The sequence below is a fragment of the Cottoperca gobio genome, chromosome 3 (genome assembly GCF_900634415.1).
Source record: "Cottoperca gobio chromosome 3, fCotGob3.1, whole genome shotgun sequence".
Lineage (NCBI taxonomy): Eukaryota > Metazoa > Chordata > Actinopteri > Perciformes > Bovichtidae > Cottoperca > Cottoperca gobio.
This window is the reverse complement of record NC_041357.1, coordinates 28,093,595-28,110,415: the sequence shown is the minus strand read 5'-3', so window position 1 is coordinate 28,110,415 and position 16,821 is coordinate 28,093,595. Positions and strand designations below refer to the sequence as shown.

Sequence of the window (16,821 nt, the reverse complement as noted above, 5' to 3'; positions counted from 1 at the left end):
AAGGGGTCGGCTTTTGAAAACACTTCTTTGGAACACCATGTCAACACAAATCCCCTGACAGGTTATAGTTACTACAAGTTATTGACTCATATTTGATTGGTAAACACAACACACAGTAAAACATCACCTAGGATCTTCCACAGTATTTTAAGTACTTCTATGACAAGATCCTGGCTTCCAAGAAAGAACTTGGATGTGACTTTTTGAGGTTTAAGGGCATGCATGTCCCATAAAATTTTATTTTTTATTGTTTTTGTATGACTTATTATAATGTTCCATTAGGATCCCTCTCATCCCGAAGCAAACTACACTACGTATTGTGAGTTTGTTGCAGTATGGTGTGAAATATGTGGGTGAGTGTGTGTATGCTACAACACAATATGGATTTACATTGCATGTTGAACTGATAACCTAAATAAAATTATATGCAACTGACCAACTGGAATGGTGTGGACAGCCTTATTCAAGCGTGCGAGTGAATGTGCGTGTAAGTAGAAAAGATCAGCGAGATGAACACTGCCAACACACAGGTGGGACAATGGCAGTGGAAGTTACCTCACTATACGTCTGTGGTTTCTGTTTTACATTTTACAGCTGTACATCTCCTACAGAGACAGAGAAGACGGCCATATGTGCATAACAATGGCCGTCCTCTCCCTGTGTGTGCAGCTGCAGGCATCAGATCCAGCCACCATAACACTGCCAGGCCTTGGAGTTTGAATTTTAAAAGCAGATGACACACTTACTGAGAGCTGTGCAACAGCTCCAAGCTAAACAAATCGACTGTCCGATAATGCCCACCAGGGTACAGCACCAGGGGGTGAGCTTCGACTACAAACAGTGCAAGGGGTGTTCAAACAAACAAAAAGTAAATCGTAAAATTACAAACAAAACTGTCCTCTCCGCATCTGCCTAGGTGTACGTACTTATACAGCTTCTTGCACTTGCAGCAATGCAAAATGGCCATCAAGCCTTTTACAAGCCAAATGAATCTCTGTCCAAATAAAATCACTGCAACAGCTAACTTGATGGGCAAAATAGGTGAGAGGTGACAGACAGTCTAAAAACAAAGAAAGATTTAGGTACCGCATGTGGCTGTTGGTAATTAAACATTTGTTCTTCACTGGAAAGGTTTGTTTGTGTGTATGTGACAAAACAAGAGCAAAGAAAGACGGAAAGAGAACACAGTCAACATACACATGCTTCAACGGTCACATGGCACGAAGCCACTGCTTCTCGGCCACTAAACAGTTAATATGCAAACAAGCCTGGCATCTCTGTACGAGGGGGAGTGGCTTTCTTTAGCACGGATGAGGGAGGGAAGAGGAAGAGGAGGGGAGGGGTGTAGAGGAAGGGGAGGGGACGAGCAGAGCTGGTGAAAGGAAGCGAGTGGAAGAAAAAATGTGTGTGTGTAAGGAGAGAGAGGTAGGGTGGCTGCAAAAGGCACAGGTGTCAGTCTCTGAACACTCCATTACTTCCTCATCAAAGGGCCTGTATCAGTGCACCATTGCTCTCATTTCTTGCCTGTACCACCGTGAGAGTCTCCACTAACTCACCATTAGGGAAATGAGAGCTCGCAATGCACTGAATGAAAATGACAAGATGGCCAGCACCCACCGGTGCTTCAGAGTCTACAGCAAGCTGCTTGCTACTCTCACACTGAGATTTTAGCCAAAATAAGGCCTTTGATTATGCACTGCTGTAGACAATGCACATGTGTAATCTGGTTATCGGTTATTTCAGTTAAAAGTTTGAAATTAGAGGGTAAAATTATATTTGGTTAACAGAACACTGCTGGAACTGACCGTGGTGAAAAGACCTGCTGTAGTGTCCTTGAGCAAGCCATTAAATACACATACTGTTCAGCTGAATCTATTATTTTGTCATCCGTCTTTTTAGCTCAAATTCTCGAGCAAACACCTCGTTTCTCTGCAAAATATTTAAAAAAGTTGAGCCTATGTCTTATTTTCTTTGATCACTTGCCAATAATCCTATAAAACATTTTCATTTAAAAATAATGCAAAAGCCAGCCAACAACCAACTCAATGAGGCGCAATTATATTCAAAATGAGTGAACATCCATCAGACAGCGGCCAGTGTTTCTCACGGGTTCAGAACTGATTTGTGGTGGTTTGATATAAAACTTGGAGTCGGCTGCAACACAGCTGAGCTTTGCTGATTAGCAAAGTCATTTTTCTTATCTGGTAGCCATTTTGATCAATCTTCAAGTCAAAAATAATTCTGCTACAACTCAAACCTTGGTTTAACTTTCCACACTTCATTGAAAGTGTTTCTCAGAGCTGTTTACTGAGAATAGGCTTGGCCTTCAGTGTTTACCACAAAAACATCACAGATGCCTCGCTATCACCAGAACCCATACCTATGGCTTTGTTAACATATATTGCACAGTTAAGTCCAGGTGTGAGGGTATTTGGCCCTACTAATTAGGCCTGCAGCTACAGGCCAGTTTGAGCCACACTCAAGTGTGAGGCCGTGGCAGGGTTGATAAATGAAAGGAGACACGATGCACAGCAATGCTTCCTCAACCAATTAAATACAGCACCATGCATTAATGACCATTTTCAGGGCCAAAAGTAACAGCAGCTGGGCCAAGCACGGTGCCCTCTAGAGAAGCTGCTGAAAGTCTAAGAGCATTATTACTACAGTCTGACTTGCTCCACTGTGACCAGAAAGAAAGAAGAAGAACTGTGCCGGGAGAAACAGGATAGTAAAAAGCTCACAATACAAAAACTCGCACTTGGGTTGCAATGTCATAAAAAACAAGCAAATTGAGTTGTTATACTTTCTTTAAAATGTACCAGAGGATGTGTGGTGTTGTTTTAAGCAATGTCGGGCTTTAAAATGTATACAGCAACAAAGCTTTGCATCTGGGTGCTCACCTTCCCACACAGACAATCGCATACCAATGAAACTGTTGTGTTTATTGCCTACAATAACCATTTCAGATTTATTCATTTCAAACTAATCAAGCACAATTTAAAACTCCTTACATAACAGAACAATGGTTGAAGGATGACCAGTCACAAGTTACCACGTGACCACTCCGGTAGTGACAGTCATGGCTCATCTCATGACTGTAAAAGCAGACTGATCAGTGGGACAATGTGCACGCAGCTGTAGAGACCTTGTACTATGTGTGCCTCTTTTGCAAAATATGATTAAAAAGACTAGACTACTTTATTGCTGAATTTCCATCACACTAAAAATCACTTTTCTTTCATTTCCAACAACAATTTGGTACCTGGTCATATGGTAATCGTCAGCCTATTTCAACTGTATAAACAGAGCAGGATAGGGAGATCGATATCGCTGCATGCTCAGGATTAACCATGCAATAAGTACGCAAAGTTCAAGTCTGACAACTGCTTTGACCTCAGTCTCGTAACACACACTAATCTTTACACCAAGTTAATTCTGTTTTCATACAGCAATTAGTGCACTGGATACAATTAACCAACTGATCCAGCAAGAGCATGTATCTCACCCCTACAGCCCTGCTGCTCTCCCAATCAGCTTCAATCCAACAGTCTTTAACAAAGGCAGCCTATTAGCTCGCTATTATGCAGTCAACTAATTGACTCCCTTATTAAATCAAGAGCAGCACAGACAGCCATTCCTATTGCTAATAAAAAGGTTTACGAGTGCAGACAGATCCATGTGAAGTGGTACAAGTGCAGCATGTTGTACCGAGTTATCTGGACAGAATTGAACACTAGGGGGTGACTGTGAGGAGAACGGGCAGGGGTGCCTTGTTTGAGAGAGAAATCATCCGATATCACCATTCAGTGGCCGTCATACCCAAATCAGTCAAGTGAAAATACCACAAGATTTGTTTTTCTGCAGCCAAATGCAAAGAAAGAAATAAGAAAAGTGGTGATATTGATGTAGCCTAACCACTGTTTTGTGTCTTGGTTTAGTTTGTCTTCCTCATGTTGCCCATTTGCTCACTAACCCATGTAAAACAAACAGCAGTGATTTGGGTGTGAGGGTTGTGCAGAATACAGTATCAGCCTGGCTCTGTGTCAATCAGGCCCAATGACTGAGAAGAGCAGGCAGGGATTCTAACTAGGGCATCTGCACTTCTTGTATCTTTAAGTGTCAGCTCAGAGGGCATTCACTCAGCAAGATTTAAGATGATATTTTAAGGGCTAACACTACTGTGTGCACGCACTAGCGAGCATGAGCCAAAGTGAAAGCAAGAGGCCATCCATCCACCGAGGGACACCCATCACAATTAGTAGCCGACTCCCAAATTTTACATGCCAGCAGCACCGACGCAGATCCTTTCCTGTTCAAATAGAAGTCACCACTCTAAATGCACGTCTCTTGTGCTAAATAAATTAGTACATTCAAATCTGTCAAGATAGCGGTATGGCAGAGCTATCACATACTGTCACTTCTGTCTTTTCATATAACATTTGTTTCTGCTCATGCAAGAGTTTGCAAACATTAAAGGATAATATTAAAACGTGCGATCATGTAAAACCACCTGCTAGGTGGATAGCTAGAGGTAAAACTAAGTGCCTGCACCAGCAATGTCAGCAACAATCCCTCGTTCTATAGGACAACTGAGTACAGTTACAAATACAGTAGGTCAAAGTTGAACCAGGAAATCAGGCCTATGAACTGTGATGGATGTTCTTAATAAAAAGACGACTTGAACAGTATTTGATTGTTCCTTTGAAAAGGACTCTTTTTCCAATAACATGGAATTGAAAGCAACACAGGTGGCTTTCAAAAAAGTGACAATTGTGCAGATTCTGTATGATTCATCTACCCCGAAAGGAATTAAATGTGTTTTTCATATATACCCGTTAAAATCTTCGGTGTACTTAACATGAGTCACAAAACAAAATTGTGAACCTTATTCTTTGAGGCAGTTTTCTAACTGCGGTTGTTCTGGGTAATGACGTGTTGCTTTCTGAATCAGAGACGGCACAGCAGGTCAGACACCAGGCAGTGAAGTGAAACTGAACTGTGCAAAACAAGCAAGCCGGATGATGCCATTCATTAATGGGAACATCGGTGCAAACTGAAGAGCGGAGCTGAGAGGAGGTCCCTTAGGATGCGAAAGAGAGAGAGCCAGACAGAGACCGAGAGCGAGGGGAGGAAAGAGGAGGAGGGGAATTCAGCAAGGGGCTTACTGCCAGACCTTTACAACTCCTTCATTATTGAAGCAGTGCAAAGGGAGAGCAGGGCCAATGCCTGCACAAAAAGACACACGCACGCACACACACACGCACACACACACGCCGACCTGCAGCCTTCAGGATATGATCAAGTAAGGATTTTTTTTCCCCAAGCTCCGATTTCCACCTCCCGCTCCGTGCGAGGCAGGTGTCTGAGGAGTGAACCTCCACTGGAACGGTGGAGGACAGGGACATAGGCTTTCTCCCACCGAAAAACAACAACATAATGAACAGGATCACCTCCAACTCATTTACATGAGCAGATTTATACAAGCAAAAATACACATTTCTGGTAAGTCAACACAGTATACATTTTAGTTTGAACTGGTCAAACAAGTAGATAAATACATCAGAAACTGCATCATACCAAAGATTTTAAAACTATATCTGAACACCATGCATGAGCTGATATTGTACAGAGTGTTGCACATGTGATAAATAAAAGCACAAAATCCAGGTTGTGTGGTTCAATTCTGAAGCAAAAATGTTTCTTCAAAAAGCAGTTCTTGTTCAATTTATTCTTAATAAAAGAAAATGGCCAAAATAGGCCATTCTGGGCAAGAGTTATGAATTATAAATGTGATTATTTGGTGGACACAAGCGAATATAGACACTGTAGTCTACAGATGTTGCTGTCAGACACGGACTGGATTGTTTAAGTATCCTTCAGGTGCTGCGTTTCATCCAACTGCGGCCGTCAATATTCATAAAATCGACTCATCTCTGTGCAGTCAATCATCGTGACAATCAGTGACTGCCAGGCTGTCAGACAGAGCAGCAAGTGACAAAACAATCTCTTGCTTAAAAGTCAATGGATGACGAGCGAGCGATCAGAAGCGGTGTTAAACCCTAAATATACACGACACTCAGGGTGCACAACTTACTCTTTTAGTCCACCGGCCAAATGGCTCGTGAATGTTCAAATGTTACAAGCCACTCAAACTCCCCTTGTGTTGTTGGCTGGTGAGTGATGCAACGCTACTAGCCACATGCATATTTCACCAGCTTGTAAATCGTACAAATGTTTTCCCCTGATGGCACTTTTTAAACAGTTTTTTAGTAGAGTTACATTTTCTTCTTTATATAAAACAAAGTTAAAACAACAGTGTAATTAACACATTTTGATTAGCAGTTAATACACTCAAAATGTCCAACATATCTTTATTCTAGAATGTTGTTTAAAAGTCAGCTAAATGGATTAAAAACATTCATTGTGTAGGCTTTCAATTTGGAAACCAATGTATCATTGAGGGAAATAAGTAAAATAGCAAAAATAAAAATCGCTTTTACAAACAAATCATTGAAATCTTTGCTTTTTATGAACCATGTCGCACTGAAAGCCCTTTGAACTACAGACATGTGTGCATGATAAAAAGCTGCATGAAGGTAGCAGGGAACATACTGCTTTTGGTAGGTGGTGGTGTGTGACGACATTAATGATAGGTATAGGCGACTAGCCACATTCTGTACACTAAGCCGAGGAAACCTGCACACAACAGGAATATCGAGATGGGCTACACACTCAAAGGACTGCTGTATGATACTCTGATAAGGTAAAGTCTGTCTACAATTACCAGGTTTTCCTGACTCGATGTTTCACCAGATGAACCTCTACAGCCGGTACTGTAGCTTGACTCACTACACATTGAGTGATGATAGATTATGACATACCAGTTCAGTGAACTTTCTTCCTCTAAAAGGTAGACAGGGAATTGACTCAGTGTGGTAAAATACAAGCATAACACTTAACAAACAAAGACGGGGCTAGCAACATAGACGTCCATGGCAACTAGTAAATTACTTTCTAGAGACACAAACCTGTTTGCCGAACTTACAAATCAGTAACTAGTGAGCTAACTGCCGTCTCTGTGGACAATGTGACCGACGTTAAGTTCTGTCAAAGTGTGTAGAAGAAAACCACTCTAGCTGGCTTTATTCAAGCTTTAGCACACTGTAAGTTAAGATTGTACCTCAAGTGTTTCCTCAGACAATCCCTCCCTCCTCCCACAAGACGACCACTGTGTTAGTTGTAAACACAAGGGCAAAGGGGTCATTACCCCTTCATGCATTTTCAAATGTCCTCTTTTGCACACTACACTGAGGCTAGTTTACAAGTGATTTCCATGCTCTCTACCTCAAGAGAGCCTTTTTATACCCAAAGACACTGTGGTAGTCTAACCACCCAGCTCTTCCTTCTCCACTGGTCAAAGGTTAACATGAGTTGAAGGAAGTTGCTTCACGTCACAACCAAAAAGCCTTGCATTCCAGTCACACAGAAAAAAAAACACTCCACATTTGACCAATGAGCAAACACTCACCCACAATCACCCCAGAAAAATATTCAAAGCCATTTAATCCCAGGAGTCAGAGGCAAGAGAGAGAAGGATAGGAAAGCAGAATAATAAAGCGTACTTTAAATTCAGACCTGACAGTTTGGCCTGGCAGCGTTCCCACATGCTACTGACACACTCAATCCAAGTGCAATTTCCTCCTCCCTCAGTCAGCTCCTCCCCCTCCCCTGAGCCCTCCCCTTCCTTCTACAGCAAAATCCGCCTGGCTTCCTGTTTACCTCTGACCCCTAGTCATCCCCCGCCCTTATCTGGCAGGCCTCCACACGGACGGCTGATGAGGCCGGATGCAAACACTTGACATAGCGAGCAAGCCAGAGAAGAGGAAAGAGAGAGAGAGAGAGAGAGAGAGAGAGAGAGAGAGAGAGAGAGAGAGAGAGAGAGAGAGAGAGAGAGAGAGAGAGCAAGAGAAAAAGAGAGAGAAAAAGAGAGAGAGAGAGCGAGCGAGAGACAGAGAGAGCGAGAGACAGAGAGAGCGAGAGAGAGAGAGGGAGACAGAGAGAGAGAGAGACAGAGACAGAGAGAGAGAGAGAGAGAGAGAGCGAGAGAGCGAGAGAGCGAGAGAGAGCAAGAGAAAAAGAGAGAGAAAAAGAGAGAGAAAAAGAGAGAGAGAGAGCGAGCGAGAGACAGAGAGAGCGAGAGACAGAGAGAGCGAGAGACAGAGAGAGCGAGAGACAGAGAGAGCGAGAGAGAGAGAGGGAGACAGAGAGAGAGAGAGAGACAGAGAGAGAGAGAGAGAGAGAGGGAGAGAGAGAGAGAGCGAGAGAGCGAGAGCGAGAGCGAGAGAGCGAGAGAGAGACAGAGAGAGAGAGAGAGAGAGAGAGACAGAGAGAGAGAGAGAGAGACAGAGAGAGAGAGAGAGAGAGAGAGAGACAGAGGGAGACAGAGAGAATGGGTGTTGGGGGAGGTGATCCGGGAAAGTGTGTGAATGACACAGCCTATCACCATGTGGCCACAGAGGCAGCAGGTTTCCTGGGGGTGTGCGAGTGTACAAAGCGTGTGTGTGTGTGGCGTAATGCATGGTGTCAAGTTTCAGAACTGATTATGGCATTGCCTGCCCAGTCTGGTCGGCTAGGAGTTATATAAACCTCAGAGAGGTCAGGAAGCAACAAAGCTAGCAGATCACACATAAAACACGCCACCAACCCTGGTCGCAAGCGCACACAGATATCTAAATTGCTTACTCGCTTACACAGCTCAGAGGCCAAGGCAGGGTAGAGAGGGGTGAGCAGCAATACCCAGTCAGATAATAAATCTAAACCAGTACTGCAGCCCGCAGGGAGGAGGCACCTGCTCAGTGTCACTGCCGGGGGACCGTAGTGGCTACAGAAGCCCAGGCCATCAGTATCCCTCAGTCTCCACTTCCATCTCTCTTTCTTTTCTATTTTATTCAGCATAGGAGAAGTTTGCCCCTCTGCATTTGAAACCGTAGGTCTGATTAGAAATTACCAACATGTGCACAAATGTACCTTAACAGATTAAAATGCAGTAAGGTTGATATAGCATCACATAGGAAGGATCTGTTATTATATTTATTCATCTGCAGCATCAAATCACCAATTCACTTAAAATATGGCAAATGTCACTTTTCACAAATACACGAGGTAGTAAAGAAAAGTAACTGGCCCAGCTGCAGATCACATTTTGTAGAGTATTTTTACCTGGTTGCTTGTGTTCATAAGAACTGTAGTGGCCCATGTCAGCTTAGAAATTAAATAAGGGCTGACACCAAGGTGGCTATTATCTTCTCTCAGTGTGAGTTGCATTGAAGGGTGTTTTGAATGTGCTGCTTGTTGCCCCACAAATCTCCAAAACCCAGTTCCTTTTTTTCCCTTTGGGGATTAGTTTAATTTGTATCCATATATAGCTCTATCCAATCCAAATGAAGACATATTAAGATTGTGATCAAGAATACACGATAAGGAAAGACACAAATCCCCGTTGAAAATGAACCACAACTGAATCAAACAACAAATCAAGACAATGATCAAGCTCTCCAACTATGTTCAGACTACTGTGCAACGTTCTGCCAGTGTATCCGTGAATGGTATGAGGGGAGTAAGGACACTTTGCAATATGTAATATAGTAGTTTGATGCATCAAATCTGGACAATTTGCTGTACAGATGAAAAGACCAGTGGCATGTTTTGGTCTGCAAACTACTTTGCACAGATGCAAAACCAGAAAATAACACAATTTGACATTTGCTAGTTCACATTTTCCACACAGTTTGGTAATAATCTCACTAAGAGCATACCTGTTCTCGGTTTACTGCTCGATTCCCTGTTTGTATGCGCAGTAAATTAAGGTTTGCCCAACTTTACCTTGTTGTTGTACTGCTGCTTTCATGTTTGCTTTTCTGTCGGAAAGAGGTTTCAGATCCTGAAAGTCTGCTATTAACCAGGTAACCATGCCCTCCAAATAACACACACACACACACACACACACGACAAGCTAGCAGTCAGCCATTTTTTCCTGGAGAACTAACTCCATGTTAAATCTGAAATTATTTTTACCAGTGGTTTGGTTTATGACAATATCTCGCGGCGTTTAATATCAAGTCTTTCTTCAACAGGCAGACTTTATAATTGTTGTAGAAGATAATCTACATTAGACTATGACAACTATCTTCTTTAAAAGAAACACTAACCTTTGCCAACAACGAGCAAATGACAACAGTACATGGCAGATAGCCAATCAAATTGCAGTGGGGCAACAGGCAATCAGCCCTACTTGGCTTCAAATTGGTGCCATCTGCTTTCATGGGCATTCGGCATGTTTTCTCACACTCTCGACACATTGCGAAAGTGTGGCCATCTCCACAGTGGCCTCTCGAGGAAAGCGTATTTAAAAACACGATTTTAAAATGTTTTTTTAATGTGATCCACTCAGCAACCTTAGAAATTGTATAATAAACATGGCTAACAGCAGCATTAGATAGACCTGTTGTGCATTAATCCAGAATATAATATACATTTCTCAGTTACTCAGTACCACTAACACCACTCTTTCTGTCTCCAGCAGGTGGAGCTTTGCCCACTTGGCCCAGATGACCCGTCGCTTCTAGAATTGACCAGACAGAAACCTGTTTTTTTTTAATTAATCATGTTGAAGTAACAAACTAAATAACTATTCAGTGACCCAGCTGACAAATCAAGATACTTTATCACATTAATGTGAAAAGCCTGTAAATCCAATACTGCCACAAAGAGGCAGATTTGCTACATTGCCCACAATGGTTTATTTCAACCTCCACATATTACATCTCACAGTCGTTTCCACTTTAACATTCACAGAGAAATCAGAGATGTCAGTGTTGAGTTCCTGACTACACACGGCATTATGACTGTGTGCTGACTCACATAGTACATGTAAGCATTGCAAACTGGCATCCAGCTCAGAATGGTCTCACTGGAGCACTTGATGCCTTTAAGTTTAGACTTCCTCAGAGAAAGCCCCTTGCCGTCCAGTAAATGCTGCTGGAATGATTCATGGGACAGGCTGGAGTTTTACACACAGCTGTTCATTTGAATTTAGATCCATTTCAACAGGACCAAAGACATAACTCAATTTAACTTTTGAAATTGGCAACCTGGGACAGCTATTCAATCTTGAACCCCGCGAGCTCATCACAGCCGCAGCTGACCATTACAACCATTGGAAATCCTAATTAGCTGCATTCACTGCGGGGGAGTGAAGAGTGGGCAGCTAGCCCCTGATGCCTTGCCTGTTCAGCAAACACACTATCAGCAGGCTCTTCACACATCAGTGCACATGAATAGCACAGTCAGCCTGAAAGCATCAACACAGGGCTGGATGTTGACACAGACAGGGAGAGGCTCATTCGTATGGCTGTGGTTCATGGCCCCATTTCAATCGAGGACCTTTGCAGATGGGCAAATGGTCTGCCTAACCAGAGCTCGTTCACACACGCCACCCGTTTAGTTGTCACCTGCTGCCTGTTGGGGGACAGCCGCAGTACTCAACACACAGGTCGTGTTTTGGCCCATGAGCATAGGTTTGGTTTCAGAAGTCTGTGTGTGTGTGTGTGTGTGGGGGGGGGGGTTTAAATGAGAGATTTAAATGAGTCACTCAAACTGTTACTGTAAAAAGGTAATCATTCATGCGTTTAGTACACAAGGGTACAGTAAGTGTAGATACAGAATAGGTGGGGTTGGTAAGACAATGCCAAACACTTCTGTGTTATCAGTGGTAATGGGAAAGACCCAACAGTCCGTCGTGGGCCATGGAGTGAAAGTGCTCTTGTAGAAAATTCTAAATATTTTTTCTTCTTTCACGAGTTTCTAGTTTGAGATAATCTGTTTCTTCTGCACTCAACTGAATCCGTTTAATTGTTGGTACAACACATGTTTTTGTAATAGCATTGCTGAAATATAATGAAAAGAGGAATACATGGATCTGTTTAAATTCATGTCTTTTTAAGTGTGCAAACCACGATGAAACGTCTGTTGCTTTTGCTGCTGGTCATGTGTCATTCAGAGGCCAGCAGGCTGTGTGGATGCTGCTAAGTTACTAGCCAACTGAGGGGTCCAGGAACCGCCTGAAGCCTGTCACAGCCAGCTAATGCATTCTCCCAACCTCCCCCTCTGCTTCTCTTTTCCCTCTCATGCTCTTCCTCTCTGTCTCTTTCCCTTCCTTTCTTAAGCTCTCCTTTTTCCATGAACTACTGCTCTCTCCATCTCCCACCCCCCACCCTTCAAGTGCTAACCACTCTCTTCCACCACACTCTTTTCTTAACGCCCGCCCGCTCACTCACATGCACTCACACACACACACACACACACACACACACACACACTGTGGCAGCTACCACAACAGTGTGCAACCTCCCCCACACTCCAGCGAGGCAGTGTGCAAGTGCCTCTGGCTTGCCCTGACCCACATCTTGATATAGCCCTAAGTATGCTTACAGCTAAGTCCTGAAGACACTCCTGCCACTCTTAGCCTAATCAGGCCTGACCTGCTGTCGGCGCACTGGGCAGATAGACAGGCCAAGCCGGACAGACCATTATCATTTTCAGAAGGCTTTCAGATAGCTCTAGGTACCGCCTTTCCACCTTCCCCCTCTCCACCACTGATTGCAGGTTTCCTACTAGACAGGCGCTTGTTCTATCTGGGAAAGTTAGTTAAACATTACACAAGTGGCTCGATTGTGTGCCATGATACACTAGGAAGAATACATACATTCTCTTAATGTCAGCAACGAAATGTGCTCCATTAGTAAACAGATATATGTGCAAATATAAGATGTAATTTCAACTGAGCAACCTTCACCCTCCTCCAATTAACCTTCATTAATGTACACTTATAGAACAGAGTGCATAGGATGTATAGCATGAATGTTGCTCTGCTACAGAGTGGCTAAAATATACTGCCATTTGTGTGCTTAGAAACTGATAAAGGAATGCTTAATAAGAACCAAAATATTGAATAAATACTTAGGTTTGTAACATTGTATTACCTTTTCTTCTTTGTACTCAACAGGTTGTGGTTTCCCCTGCTCATGTCCCCTCTCCTGGCTGGAATCGACCCAGGAACAGTTGGATTCATCATGTTGGCTGAGAGCAGCCTCCAGCTGGGGCAGTAGGTCAGGCAGGAGGTCAGGAGGCTCCAGGCCCTCCAAGTCTCCATCCTGAGCCTCTGATGGCAGGAGATTGTCACCCATTGCTTGATATCCATTAGTGTTGATGGCCCTGCAGCTCTGAGGCGGCTCAGCGGGCAGCTGGCTGGCCATGCTAGGGTAGCAGTTCATAGACTGACCAAAAATCTCAGATGACTTGCAGTTTCCCTGGGTTTCTCCAGAGCAACGTAGGGCCCGGAAAGGACATTCCTCTGGCTGGATGACTGGGGTCCTCATAACTGCTGTTGATGGAAACTGACATACTGTCCCCGAGAGCTCAGGCACTGTAGAAGTGAGGGATGCAGCGGGGGTGATGGGCACAGACACTGAGGCTGTGGCCAAAGACTGCTGAGTAAGACTGGGTATTTCTGACTCTCCAGGGTAGGCAGGGTATGGAGCAGCTTGGTAAGCAGTGGCAGAACTGACTGAGCATGTGGGCAGGGAGTGAACCATAGATGATGAATGCATGGGGAAGGGCAAGTTAGGGTCTTCCGTTCCTGATCCAGAGAAGGCTTGACCACCCCTCGTTAACTGGTAGCTACCCTGCTGCTGCTGTGGTTGCAAGCAAGTTGCACTCAGAGAAGCATTTTGACCATCCAAATAAGACTTACTTGGTACAGCTCCTGAATGGAACCTTGGTCCTCCTACAGTAAGTTGGTGCTGAGGCTGCTGCCGAGTATGGTTATCTTGCTGTTGGCTCCGAGATTGACCTCTTTGGTGAAAGGAGAAATTGTGCTGCTGTTGTTGCTGCTGCTGCAGGGTCATTGTATGTGCGTTAATTTGTTGATGCTGCCGCTGGTTTAGCAGCTGTTGCTGATGACTTTGCTGTTGTTGCAGCTGCTGCTGCATTATGTGCTGCTGCTCCTGTTGTTGATGACATGGGTGGTGTTGTTGCTGCTGTGTTTGTTGTTGTCTGACATGAAGTTGCTGGTTGTGCAGTTGCTGCTGCTGCTGCTGCTGCTGCTGCTGACAAAGCTGTTGTTGCTGTTGAGATAAGGGGTGGTACATATTCCCATTCTGGTCTTGGTTGCCCCACATGGGACTGCTACTGTTACAGAACAGCCCATTGGATTGAGGTACTTGGCTCATGGCAGCATTATGGTACTGGCCATGTTGGTCTGCAATCATGCAGCCACCGCCACTACCTGTGCCCCCAGGACTAGAAAATGCCTGCCCCATAGGAGTCTGTGCCTTAATGCCAAGATAGTGACTTATCTGTTGACTGTAAGCGGGTATGGTTTGTTGGGTAGCAACTGGTGGAATCATGTCTTGATGCTTCCCTGGGTCTAGAGGCTCCACTTGGAGGGGCTCAAAATCAGCAGTGAGGTTTAGCTCATCCACAAGCGATGGAGCTGAGGGGAAGACATCCTCGTCCAGTCCTTCCAAACCTCCAACAAAGAGGTTGGGGTCATCAAAGAAGTCCATGGCAGAGCCTGGAGGGTAACTGGAACCTTTGGAACTCCACTGGATCCAAGCTGGTCCCAATGAGCCTCACTGTGAGCTACAGCATGCCCATTATATTGTGTCCCTTTCCAAAAACAAAGGGGAGAAAAAAATGAAACACAACATTAATATTAGAAGATCAAAGCTGTGTGTTTTTTCTTAATGGTCTAGATGAAGATGAGAACTAGTAACTCAATAAAATAATCCAGCATCACCCCCACCACTCACACATAAATTAATCATGTTCAGGCTGAGATGACGTGACAACTTCTCAGGTATGTCCGACCATATCGCCTTTTATTATCCATTCCATACATGCTTGTAGGCTAGTAGAATTGCACGAATGCCCATCCAGTGTCAAAAAAAAGCTTTCAAAAGGCAGGTAATGGCTAAGTCAGAAGGGAAAATTTGGTACCATTAATTACCCATCAGCACTGCCTTTCATGTGTGTAGTAAAGCAGCTGGTACAAACCAACCGCCAGTCACCAGCAGGTGCCTCTTCCTGTACCCCCTCCCCTTTCACACACACACACAACGCAAACGCACCTCAACCCCCACAACCAATGAAGCTGCCTGCCCTGCTACTGCAGAATGTGTGGGAGGTGCAGACAGCTGATAGAATTTCAACAGCTAGGGACAGAGGCAGATGAGGTTCTTTGAGCGTGTGAGCGTGCGTGCGAGTTGTGCAACCACAGACCAGCAGAAGATGACAGAAGCTTACCCAGGTCAGTCATTATATGCTGACTTGCTATGCACACAGGCAGGCACACAGTAGCACAAACAAGCACAGCCATTTATTCAGTAGCTTAACTTGTAGAAATACTTAGGACATATCAGGATTCTCATATTTGACAAACATATGCAACATGCCTGAGGTGTTGAGACTAAAATGTGATTCTTATTGGTCACTTTTCAATATTTAGGCAGTGTTGTTAAAAGGTGATTTTGCCTGTATGTAATGTCACACCTGACATTAGTTCATTTAATTTGCAGCACTAAGTTTTATTTCCAGCAGTCTAAACTAAAATTAAATCATGAACAGACAGCAGTAGGAAATGGTCAAGCAACATCACTGCTTACAGCTTCTTCTATGGTTTCAATTGCTCTTCCCCACCAACCAGTGTCAACAGGTCCCAATACAAACATATTCACACAGGCATGAGGACATTCCTGAAATTTTGATTTCTGCCTCCAACTTCAGTGCTTTGTTTACTATCATGTTTATCAGGGAATCATGTGACAAGGCTGAAATGAGACATTCCAGCTTGTTAATTTGTTCAAGCTTCTTTGGATGCCTATCTCTTAATAGGCAACACACTGAAGATGTGTCTCACACACTGTCAACGGGCAAAACAGGAGGCATGTGAAATCACTGTCTGGGAAAGAGACACAATACTGATTCAAAAGAACAAAATGTGCGTAATTTAAGTACAATAAAAAAGACTCAAGTGATAATTACACCATCTCTGACCTTATTAAAAGGGTTTGAAAGAACCGGAAATAGTTTATTCTATGTACATGGGTTTTGGATGATAATCATTTACAATGTGCACTAATCATTTGGGATACTAATGAGTTTGTGACAAACACAAGACAATGTTTGAAGTGTGCTTGTGTCCTTGAATGAACAAAAAACAACATATGGTAAAAATCAATAAAAGTAATTTGTGTCATTTGAAATGATTTTCAAAAGTCTGAGAGCAAAACCAAAGTTGAAAGCTGAGGAAAAGTAAACAGTCCATTCAAGCTGGATTTACAACAGCAGAAACTGGAGGTGAAGTTGTATGTATCATAAGAAAACGTTAACATCATCGTTCCCATGTGCATGAATCAATGAAGCGTATTCATAAACCTGCACAGGAAGCCACTGCTAACCTTAAAACACCCCCAATCTGGTCCTAAAACCAGTCACCTTAAGCCTCGCCTTCCAGCTGTTTGCTTCACAATCATGACGTTGTAAGGCACCATCCAGGCACGTGCAACTCATGCCTAATATCAACAAGAACTGTGTACATAACTGTCCCGAGGTCGCCATTGAGTGCTGGAACTACAAATGGCCACTTATGTGTAACTTAGTCACACAGAAGCAAACCAACAAGTTGTAAACAACAATAAAATTAAACCCAATCGAGATTGACGTCAGTCAAGTTAGCCATGTTGGAAACAAAGTGTTGCTGTG

General features: G+C 43.6%; 1 protein-coding gene across 8 annotated transcripts in view; it reads right to left on the bottom strand.

The window, feature by feature from the left end:
- chd9 (chromodomain helicase DNA binding protein 9) overlaps window positions 1–16,821 on the bottom strand; it is a 61,605-nt gene that overhangs the window by 43,524 nt on the left and 1,260 nt on the right. For 7 of the 8 annotated variants that reach the window (XM_029428171.1, XM_029428178.1, XM_029428154.1 and 4 more), the window contains exon 2: window positions 13,041–14,727. The exons of the other annotated variant lie outside the window; for it this stretch is intronic. In XM_029428171.1, coding sequence (XP_029284031.1) covers window positions 13,041–14,624 — 1,584 coding nt within the window. In that variant the 5' untranslated portion in view covers window positions 14,625–14,727. The remainder of the gene's footprint in view (window positions 1–13,040; window positions 14,728–16,821) is intronic. 8 annotated transcript variants of the gene reach the window in all.